Genomic DNA, 11,573 nt, shown 5'->3' with positions numbered 1-11,573 from the left:
TCCCACATTTTCGGTTCACGCGCGTGAAAAGATGCAATTTTGCGGAGCGATGGATTTTTCTTGGACACGCGTTGAGGTGCGAATGTGCACGCATCAAATTAGGGGCGTTTGGGGCGTTTTCGCTCGCGCCTATCGCGTTTGGTGTGAACGCACCATAAGGCTATTGCAACGTAACTAAAGAAGGATTCACGGTCACCTGATCAAGGCCTGACTACAAACCTTATCAAATACGAAATCTGGGGTTGGACATCATATTTTTTAGACTTTTAGGGCCAAGATTTTTTAGGGTCGGTCATTAGTTGCACTGCACTGCAGCATGTGACAATTAAAAGCTACACTTTAGCTACTAGGAGTGGCTCATGGTCAAAGTAGCCATTTATTTGACTTGAATCTCTCCCTTCCTAATTATGTCCCTCCTATTTATCTCGGTCACCTCCTCACTCTTTTTGGGACGCCCCCCCACTTCTCTACAGCTGGTGCTAACAGCAGCCTGCTGTGAGAGCGAGGGCTTGCTGCTAGTTGTTTGTTGTTGCTGCTGCTACTGTTTAAAGTGCAGCAGCAGCCCTCACAGCTAACATGTCAGCTCATTTGACTTTTTGTTTCTTTTTCTCTCGTAGTGTTTCAGCTCCACCTTTTCACAACTTCTGCCACACAAAACTCTGTTGGCTTGTATTGTGAAGTGCTTTGTGTGGTTAAAATGCTACTGATGTAGAAAACTGCTAGTCTTTTCTAAAAAGTATTCACCGCATCATTCACGCTTAAGGTGGTGATTCTTAGGCCTAATAAGTATAGTATTTTTAATATGTAAGTAATGAACATACAAAGCACTCACACACATTTGTACAACCCATGTTTTTACCTGTCACACACACATGCCACGGATGCATCGGGGCAATCTGATGTTCACTACCTTGATTTTCCGATGAGCTGATTGACAGTAGGCACAATAAAGTTGTAACTGGAGGTAAAAGTGAAGGCAAATAAAGCAATAATAAAGGTTGTTACATTCTTTTACTGATTAACCTTTGCATCTACTTTACTAAAGTGCAAAGTCAGCTAGAGTGGCAGCATACATGTCTGCACAGCCACACAGGCTGTCCTTCTTTGTTAGGGTTTTGACACGTGCAGCCTCCGACCTTGTGATGGTGTCATGAACTCGAGATGTACAGCCTTCATTGTTTGTCCGTCTCTTCCATGAAATGAGCAGGGACAGTTACTGAATCAGTTGAGCCGTGGGCAGTATGTTCACAACACTTTGATTCATGGCATACCCCGGGAACCAGGTGAAGTGAAAATAGCTCCACTCACTGGCTGTTCATGTCAATGTATTCATTTGGGAAACTCAATAACTTCACATTTCTATCAGCTGGCCTGAGTCTGTGTATTATTTAATTTTAAAAGGCCATTAAAAATACACAGAGACAGTAGTTGCCACAGCCAATTAAATGAAAGGAACATCTGCCAATGTGAAGTAAACCGAGATAAGAGAGATTAAGTCAAGCAGGAATATCCAAGCACATAAATGCTCCAGCAAAACTCAAGTTTTCCATAAGAATGCGACATCAGTCATTTTTGGTACTCCGGAGTGGACTTTACCCAGGAAGTACACTAAATGCAGCTAAACTACGGGTAACACATTTCAAAATGGTGCTCTTTGAGTGTGGAGTGTCCAGGCAGGGGAAGGACACATCTGCATCTACCAATGCTGTTCAATAGAGTGAGGCAGGAATAGTTGAATTTGGCACCTTGGGCCCTAACTCACGTCTTTCCTTCACCAAGCTTTTAGGAGGTTGACGTAGTATATTTGTGTGGCTCCACCCTGATCCCACTCCAAAATCATCCTCCACTCAGTTGGTGTCTGAGTGTGTTGTTGGGTCTGAAGTACACTGGGATGTCGTGCTTGGAGAAGACTCTCCTGAGTTTCTCTGATAAACCTGCTACATAGAGAATGACAAAACGGCTCTTAGAGGCGGATCTTTGAAGTGAACGACGCGAGCCGGCTCCTTATTGGGAGCCGTGTTTTTTTTTTCTTTCTCTCACCCTCTCTCTCTCGCACTTTTTTTCTGCTTCACTCCGCACGCGAGCCTTGTGCTTGCGCTGGGAAGAGGGGGGAGGGGCGGTAGTTACACTCTCAGTAGCACAGGAACAGAGCGGGAGGGAGAGAGAGAGAAAGAGAGCCAGGGACAACAACGTCACATTAGAAAGGTATAGTAATCATCCACAACTATTTTCAGTTGCGGATGATAAATGATACAGAAAGTTTATTCATGCAGGCCCATATGACAGAGAATATGCATCTGCTTTTTGTTTTCATATTTTAATTTATATTTAATTGTGTTGTGGTTTACAGTGTTTTGTGTTGTTTCACTTTAAATTTGTTTAAAAGGAAAAAGCTGAAAATTTAAATAGTTAAAGTTGAAATGTGAATAGTTGTTTTTTGTATTATATGATTTATTTATTACATTTTATGTGGAGTGAATAAATAAAAGTATATTTACGGTGGCCCCTAGAGACAAAGCACGTACAAACTCTAAAACACGTACAAAACACAACAGAAGTGCTCCAGGATGCTAGGGCGCAGTGTTGAGCTTTTGTTACCTAGTGGCTACACAAGCCAGGAAGTACCAACGACCTGATTTGGTGTGTGGTAGTAACAGGTAAATGAACATTTTTTAAATTATTTGAATATATATGAGTGCTTGTGTATAAATACACAAACAATACACATATGCTTTCAATTGTGTAATTTAAGTGATCTAGGTAGCTCTGTTTTGGAAGTTCAGTTAACGCTAGAAATGTGTTTTGGAGTTTGTACGTGCTTTGTCTCTAGGGGCTACTGTATATATTTTTACATTAGTAATTCCTTTTGTCCATAATTTTGTATTGTTGTTAATAATAAATTAATTAAAGCAACAAAACAACCTGAAGAGCCGGTTGGGAGCCGAAAGAGCCGGCTCTTTTTAGTGAGTCGAGCCGAAAGAGCCGGTTCTCTAAAAAGAGCCGGAAATCCCATCACTAATACCAAAGTATTTGAGTTAATACTCTGGCAGTTTGTTGGTCTGGACATCAACAATGATCTTAGAGAAGCAATTTCTGCTACCCATCAATCTGGGAGGGGTTATACAGAAGAATAATGCAGCTTGGCAAACCAAACCCAGTATGACAGGTGGTAAAAAACACCACGCTGGAACAATGTCCTTTGGACAAGACCAAAGAGAATGGCTACAATGTAACTTAACAAATAAAGCCTTAGAGGCATTGATAAGATTGCTGTCTTTGAAGGATTTTGATATTACCTCAAAAATAAACATAAATTAAAATGAACATTTTTAAAATGTCAACAAAAAACTAAAATGTAAAGAATTCATGGCAGAGCTGCTACAAGGGATTGCAATGCAATGGCTGTCAAACATCACAGGTTTATATAATAGGACATACTGTGCACTGAATTTAAAGTCAGGTATTTGTAACTTACTGGTCTTGATTTGAAGCATTTTCCATTTATTCAAAAGATTCTCTTACACTTTCAAAGACATTGCACTTCATCTAAATCAGTTTAAACCAAGTTGTACTCTGCCATCTAAGCTAACACCACCCTGCTGTACATTCTTTGCATACTGTGTATGAGCTTTGACTTACTGACTCAAACAAGTAACACATTTCCATTTATGTTGAACCCACGTCACCAGTCAGCAATGACACAACGACTTTTCAAATCTGCTATATGGGTGCCAGTTTAGCTCAGTAAGCAGGCGACCACATGCTACATGGGCTGGATTTGAATCTGACCCACAGTGGCCCTTTGCTGCCACTGTCCAATAAAGGCTCCAAACAAATGATTAGAAAATAAAACTACTGTACTGTTAGAAACGTAACAGTATGAAGACGTTTGAGTTTGTAACATTCACGTCCGTCACTTCACTTAGACAAAATGTTAAATATTCCAACATGTCATTGCACTGCATTTCCAGTTATCTGCACCACATCACATTCAAAATAAAGAACTTGAAATGGATAAACAAATATTTGGGTATTTTCTGTTATAGTTGCTCCCATTTTCTGCATCATGTGGTACATGACAGTAAGGAAACAAGAAGTTTTTCCACAGGCACAACCAGATTTATTTGGTTTCACTTTCAAAACAAGAACAATTGAAAATTGCATCAGACACTGTCTCAATTAACACAAAAATCCAATCTACCAAAGATCACTATCATGAACTTGGAAAAAAGGATTTCTCCTGAAAAGAAAAACAAAAAACCAACTGCTGCTTGCTTCTTTCAATGAAACCTTTAAACTTACCACTAACAATATTCTAACAAAGGATTATTGAGCATTCGCAAGTGCACAAATGAAAACCGATGGCAATACGATAATAACACTGAAGACTATATTCTCATTCTATGTGCTAACTCATACTGCTGCCTCCATTTTCAACAATCGTGCGATTCTTCTCTGATGCTTTGAAGATGTTGGCTCTGTAGTACTGCAGCTCCTTGATGCTCTCCCGGATGTCCTCCAACGCTCTAAAGAAGAAAACCTCCATTTTAACTTTACCATTGTGGATATTTCTACATTCGCCTCCACATACACACTTCATTCCAGGATTAAAACAAGATTCTGCAAAGGTGGCTCCCACCTAAAAACTCAGCTCCATGCCCTGTGAAGGGCATCAAACACTTTGCAAATGAGCTCAGGCTGCATGTTTGTTTAAACTTGTATTTATGGTGGAAGATTTACAAAAAAACATGAATTGCTTTCCATTAACCTATCAGAATGTCAGCTTCATGTCTAAAAAAGCGATATGAACAGCAAAGTCTGAAGATTAGGCTGTGGAGGCCTTTTCCATTTTTGGACTGTGTAATAGTCCACTAACATCACATAATAGACTGAAATTATTATTATTATCACAAAATAATATATTACAACAGTTCAGAGTAATGTGTTTGGGCCGTTACACTTTTCAACAAGTAACGCACGAGGTTGCTTCCCCATAGTTTCATTATGTCCATGTTCCTTCATCACTATGGCCCAAGATGCATTTCATAATTACCACACAGCAATATGAATCTCTGTCCTTATGAGGACGTGTCTTTATTGTCCTCATTGAGAATGAACACCAGTGCTACCCCTCACCCTCCTCACAGATGCACCTGTGGTAGAAATGTGAAAGTCCTCTGTGCTTTGTTTGACTGCTGAGTTCAGGAAGTGTGCAACCTTAACAGGGGATCACATACTTTTCCCCTCACTGTACAGGTTTTAGAGCAGCATATGCTCCCACAATGATGTCTTTTTTCATATTTCCATATTTCAGCAGGACCAAGCTAAACCCAATACAGCATCTGTGTAACTAGCTTTACACCAGGGGGGTTCAACTCCAGGCCTCGAGGCCCGGTGTCCTGCAGGTTTTACATATCACCCTGCATCCAATGGACAGGAGTAAGTAGCTTGTATTGCTTCCCTTCAGGCAGATGAGCCATCACCCAGTCAGATGCAGTGAGCTAAACAGTTAAATAATCTTTTTCTCAAAGTTTGGTCTGTATAGATGCTTTTCTACATACAGGACCTGACCTTTGAAGCTACCAGAAGTCACAGTAAAAGAACTCTGACCTCCTGCAACACGTCACTTAATCTGCTGTTGAATATCACATATAGTGCATAATACTTCCCCTGCTCGCGGCTCTGCCTAATGCTGCCGTGGCTTTCACAGAGTCTGACTGGCACTAATGTAAAGGTGATGTGCAGACTGATGAAGCCAGCACAGCTGATAAACAGTAAAAAGTTAAGAATGATCTAAACAACAGTGTTTTTTCACTGCTGGACAGGATACAGTGGAAACATAAAGCGTAAAAACACTTGGATTCATGGTGAGAGCAGACCGAGCTCAGAGCTTCATTGGTGCATGGATCTCATCAGGCTGTTTGTCACAGTGACAGTATAACATATTTACAGTATACAGGAGTTCATTGCTGAGTACAGCAGTGCTGTTAAACATGAAGTTAGATTAAACAAAAGCACAGACACATTTTATTTTAGAGGAAGAGAAAAGTTGGCTGTACACTATTTCTGTTCAACATCTCATCCAAGATCTTCAATAATCAGGTGCAATCTTCACTCTCTCTTATAGAGAGCTCATGCTTTGACACTGCAGGCCTACTTGTTGTCCCTAGAGTATTTAAAAGTAGAATGGGAGGCAGAGCCTTCAGTTTTCAGGCCCCTCTTCTGTGGAACCAGCTTCCAGTTTGGATTCAGGAGACAGACACTATCTCTACTTTTAAGATTAGGCTTCAAACTTTCTTTTATGATAAAGCATATAGTTAGGGCTGGACCAGCTGACCCTGAATCCTCCCTTAGTTATGCTGCAATAGACGTAGGCTGCTGGGGGATTCCCATGATGCACTGGGTGTTTCTTCTTCACTCACTATGTGTTAATAGACCTCTCTGCACTGAATCATACTTGTTATTAATCTCTGGCTCTCTTCCACAGCATGTCTTCATCCTGTCTTTGTCGCCTCGCCCCCAACCGGAGGTTCTGCTAAAGGTTTCTTCCTGTTAAAAGGGAGTTTTTCCTTCCCGATGTCAACTGTTTTCTGATTGTTGGGGTTCTCTGTATTACTGTAGGGCCTACCTTACAATCTAAAGCACCTTGAGGCGACTGTTGTTAGGTTTTGATGCTGTATAAATAAAACTGAAGCTCATTGGCTCATATGTTGATGCAGCTTTCTTTTTATTTACCTGTGTGTTGCTTTCTTGTGAGGCACCATTTTGTATTCTTCTGGAAACCAGCGTCTGAAAGTGTTTATAGAAAGAAAGTCAATCGTACTGATGCATTTACGATTTTCATGTATGGGCAGCATGCAGATGAAAATGCCATGCAACCTTTTCTTTGCCATGATGTGCAGCGGCGCATTAACTGCAGTAAACGGTTCTCACAACTTTAGTTCACATCAAAGTGAGAAACCACGTGAGTGAGTGCGGCTTGTCTCAATGGCAAACACTGTAAACTCTAAAATACCTGAGCAATGAATCTGTGGGCATTCATTTCTATAAAGGGTTTGATTAGGAAATGGAAATTAGAAATGAATAAACATTCATGTTTATGGGCGTAGTCCCCCCCCACCCCACCCACACTCCCTGTGACCAACAGTGTTTAACAGTGGCTCTCCACATGGAGACGCCACCCTGAGAGACAGATGTGGCAGATTATTCTGAGGTCAGCTCATGCAAAGCGGCCTGGCTGCAACAACTCTCACAGTTTACATCTCCTAAAGTCACCTGCCTGCTAAGCTCCTTGATGGTGCTCACGTCGATGATTCTGTAGTGAAGGTGGTACATGAACTGTGGCATATACTTGTCCAGGAACCTCTTATCTGCATGCACAGAGTTACCTGCAGAACAACAAATCACAAGCATGACTCCTCAAGCCAATCACTGACACCAGCACATGTGCTGCTGCTGCTGTTACACACATGATCTACAGTCTGAGCTTTGATTCCAGTATGAGGAGGGTGAAGCAGAAGAAACAGATCACCTACACTGACACCTGAGTCAGTCCTTTCACACTCAGCATGTTAATCACTTTCATGACCTCGCTGTGCATTATCTAACACAGGGTGGGGAGCTCCAGGCCTCCAGGGCCGGTGTCCTGCAGGTTTAAATGGCTAAATGACCTCCTCGACATGTCTTCAAGTTCTCCAGAGGCCTGGTGATGAACATTTGATCCAGGGTGAGATCTAAAACCTGCAGGCGCTCGAGGCCTGGAGTTCCCCATCCCTGATCTAATTAGAGTAATCACAGCTACCCAAATGGAAACCTCGGACAATTAGGAAAGCTAAGCTGATGATTGGCTCTCCTCGAGCTCCTGTAGCTTCACCGGAGAGACATTACAGAGATGCTTGGCATAATCCAGCCTCCCACACAGTACCACAGACAGACATGCAGAATCATAACTTTGTGCCCAGGTCTTGGTTCTGAGGACATGAACAGAAAGATCAGAGTTTACCAGCAAGGGGACATTGTCCAGGTGGTGTGTGCTGTCTGACGAAGGACAGGAACTCATACTCTGCTTGTTCCAGGGTGATTTTACTGTCCCGTACAGCCTGGGTCAGTCCTGACTAAGACACAATTACACCAACAGACTTTGTTACTTTAAAACACGCCTCATCGTTCAAACAAGACAACAGTAAAGTGGAAAGGAAAAGCAGGCATGTGAGCACAAATACTAAAATCTGAACTGCTGTGTCTGGGTTTTCTCTCAGTGTTGCACAACCTGAGGTTACAATAACATTAACTTCTTGGAAAACTGGTAACTGTCTGCACCTCCCTGAATCTTTCTCACTGTAAAATGATGAACCTTAAATGATTTGATGGGTCGCACCAACTGCTTCTGTAAGATCATTGCTGATGTCCAGACCAGCAAAATGTCAAAACTTCTGATTAATCAGTCCATTGATTAGCAGCACCTGGTGCTACTTAACCTCTTAATACCTACTGAAGCAGCAAAGGGAGACTTCATTATTCACACACTGTCTACATTCTGGTTCAACGTTAGTCTGACATGGTGTCACGTGTCATGCCCTTGTGCAAAGCTGCATTTATCTCATTTTAAGAGCTACAGAGGATCAGAAGATTTTGTTTTGGGTCCGGATACGTCAAACCTTGGAGTTAAGTATGCGGACTTTGTCACCTGAATGTAACGATAGTAAAGTTCATACACTGGTAACCTGGTCCTTAAGTGATGACGTATGAACCCTGCTTCAGTCCAAACAACTCTGTGTTTATTAAGGCTGTTGTGTTTTTAACGTTTTAATGTTTTCTATCTTGTTCTGTTTAATCTGAACAAGCCCCTAAAAACAGTCAGTGATCACTGTCGGCCTCTCTCAGTTTTTAAACCCTTGCGATGTAACTACAGCCCATGCAGCAGTATATTAATGACTAACCTCGTATTGTGGATGGATTATCTCAGTTGTTCTCCTGACTGAAGTTTGGTCCGTTTACAGCATCCTGCCATGCGATTGCATTTGTCTCTAACCATCAGGAACCCTCACGTTAACTTTTAACCAGTGAAAAAAAGTTAGCGTTCATCCTCCAGTTTCACTGTGTTTATGCTAACATAGCTGTGTCGCTAGCGATCACGTAGCACATCATTATATACCAGCTAGCCCAACTTCAGTAACCCTACAAACATCACTGCTGTTTAGTTTCCTGTCTTCATTTATGTTGGAAGTGATAGCAGAGCCTTGAGGCGACTTTTGTTGTGATTTGGCGCTTTATAAATAAAATTGAATTGAGTGGTAGAGTGGTAGATACTGTACTGACTGTACTGCCCTATATTGTACCATAATTTTTTTTTAATAATTGCGTGGAATGAGTCTAGAGTTTAATGTTTTTAACAGGCAAAAAATACTTCAATAAGTAAATGTTAAATTTTTGTCTTTTTTCTTTTTTTACTGATCCGAAAATTGATCCGGTCCGTGACTTAAAACCGTGATCCGATCCGAAGCACCACTAAAAAACACTCGATATCATTATCGTGGGGAAGATTTGACCCCGTCCTGTGAAAACACATGTAATGATGAGGCAATTTTTGAAAATGTTAACTTCTTAGTTTTCAACCAATTCTTTCCAGTTACAGTATTTAAGATTAACTTTTGTGTGTGTGCGTGTCAAACTGGAGGAGGCAAAGACGTCACTGTTAGCACTGAGGCTACATCCACACGTACCCGGGTGTTTTTGAAAACGCAGATTTTTCTATGCGTTTGCACCTTTCGTCCACACGTAAACGGCGTTTTCGGTCACTGAAAACGGAGATTTCTAAAAACGCCTGCCAGGGTGGAGATTTTCGAAAACTCCGTTTTTGCATTTACGTGTGGACGAGGAAAACGGAGAAAACGCAGTGTCAAAGGTGTGCGCCTTTTTTGATGTCACACTGTGCGCCACGTTATTGTTTCAGTGAAATGAATTTCTATAATACTGTTACTGTTAATTGTACTCTCTGCAGTGTTTAAATGCTTACATACACACACAGTTACTGTCCCTCCACATATAGGACTCGGTTCTGCTTCTATGCCCCATCTTTGTTTACTATTTCCCACCGAGGCTTCTAGACTTCTGATTGGCCAACATTTCTACACGGTTAGGAATATATCGCCACCTGTTGCTTTGGCATGTTCCTAGCAGCGTTTTCCTTCATTTCTGCGTTTACGTGTGGACGGGATTATTTTTTAAAACGAAACAGAAAATCTCCGTTTTCAAAAATACCCGTGTACGCGTGGACATAGCCTGATACTGATGCAACTATCTTCATTTGATATTAATTTTAGTATCAGTGTTTTTGACCCAGGAAGCATTCAAATGGCACAGTGCAACCAGCAGAAAGAACATACGTTTGCACAATCTCTATGATGAATAAGAAGAGACTGATTCAGAGACTCATAAGAGTGTAGGAGCCGGGAACATTTGTGCTCACACTATGGTTTAAAGGCCATGGTTGTAAGGAGCTGCATGTTCCCATTAGCATTCTAGATTAGTTTGCTTTCTTGCAGAGGTGCTTTCCAGCACAGACTTTTGACAGACGCGTAGAAAAACAATCTGTATTTCTGCTTTACTGGACATTAATGCCCAGTGGTATGAGCCCCTGAACAAACGCCAGCTTACCTTTCCGTGATGCTCTTTACACCACTCTGACATCCCTTCCAGTAGCTCGTCGGGCTGCTTAATGATCAAGTTTGGCCCCTGGAGAAAAACAACAGCTGCCTTGAACTTGTATGACAGAGAGAAGAGCAGAGGCTCCAGTGTTCACGTTCACATTACCTCAGCCAGGATGTTCAGGTCAGAGTCTGTAATGAGGCAGGCCATTTCAATGATTTGGTCCTTTTCGACGTCCAGCCCTGTCATCTACACACACACAGAGAGACGTAGTTGTCATTATAAACAGCACAGACAGATTGAGAACAGCAGCTCAAGTCTGCACACCCGTGTGCCATGTTCCTGCGTGGACTGCCTACAGCTCGTTGGACACTTCACACTACTATTCCAGCATCCAGCGCTATATGCGCCATCTAGTTCCACAGCTTACCGTTACATTCAACGGCTAAGCAAAGCGTTTAGTGCGTTGTAGCAATAACCACAGTTCCCACACGTGACTCACCTCCAGGTCCACCCACACCATTCTCTGGGACATGCCCGTGGCTGACATGCTGCCTCTTGTTGATGCCTGACCTGCGGCTGGTGCTAACAGCGGACTTCCTGGCCGGCTAAGCGCTGCCTTTCCGAAAGACGGCGCGAACAGACTCCTGCTGAATGTAGCGAGCACCCATGCCGAACTGCGCGAGCACACCGGCATGCTGAGCCCACTTCCGGTCTTAGTTGCCATAAGAAAACTTTTCAAACGGACACTTCAGCAACGAACTGCTGCATTACTGCCACCTGCTGGTGTGGATGTACGTGTACAGCCATCAAGATCACTACGGAAGTCCAGGTTTGTTTGTTTGTTTTTTTTATTGAAAGAAATACAAAACAAGTCAAGGAAACAGACCAGAACTGTAACAATTTACATTATAAAGATGGTGAAG

General features: G+C 42.1%; 1 protein-coding gene across 1 annotated transcript; it reads right to left on the bottom strand.

The window, feature by feature from the left end:
• Positions 1-3,527: 3,527 nt before the first annotated feature.
• On the bottom strand, positions 3,528-11,356 carry smfn (small fragment nuclease). Its single transcript, XM_063488232.1, has 7 exons — positions 11,150-11,356; positions 10,813-10,896; positions 10,657-10,734; positions 8,003-8,114; positions 7,280-7,388; positions 6,736-6,789; positions 3,528-4,526 (listed from the first exon to the last, which is right to left on the bottom strand). Exons 1-7 carry the CDS (start codon positions 11,342-11,344, stop codon positions 4,409-4,411), a joined length of 750 nt encoding a protein of 249 aa, XP_063344302.1. The 5' UTR covers positions 11,345-11,356; the 3' UTR covers positions 3,528-4,408.
• Between the last annotated feature and the right edge of the window lie 217 nt (positions 11,357-11,573).

The sequence above is a fragment of the Pelmatolapia mariae genome, linkage group LG10_11, assembly GCF_036321145.2.
Source record: "Pelmatolapia mariae isolate MD_Pm_ZW linkage group LG10_11, Pm_UMD_F_2, whole genome shotgun sequence".
NCBI classification, from domain to species: Eukaryota; Metazoa; Chordata; class Actinopteri; order Cichliformes; family Cichlidae; genus Pelmatolapia; species Pelmatolapia mariae.
The sequence above is the reverse complement of the archived record's forward strand: the minus strand, read 5'-3'. Positions and strand labels throughout refer to the sequence as shown.

What these genes read in the sequence shown, in the direction of transcription:
- smfn (XM_063488232.1), bottom strand. Translation starts at nt 11,344, where the DNA reads ATGCCGGTGTGCTCGCGCAGTTCGGCATGGGTGCTCGCTACATTCAGC. An exon ending in ACCTGAACATCCTGGCTGAG is followed by an intron (nt 10,735 to 10,812) that starts GTAATGTGAACG and finishes GTTTTTCTCCAG; the next exon opens with GGGCCAAACTTGATCATTAA. An exon ending in ACCATCAAGGAGCTTAGCAG is followed by an intron (nt 6,790 to 7,279) that starts GCAGGTGACTTT and finishes AAACACTTTCAG; the next exon opens with ACGCTGGTTTCCAGAAGAAT.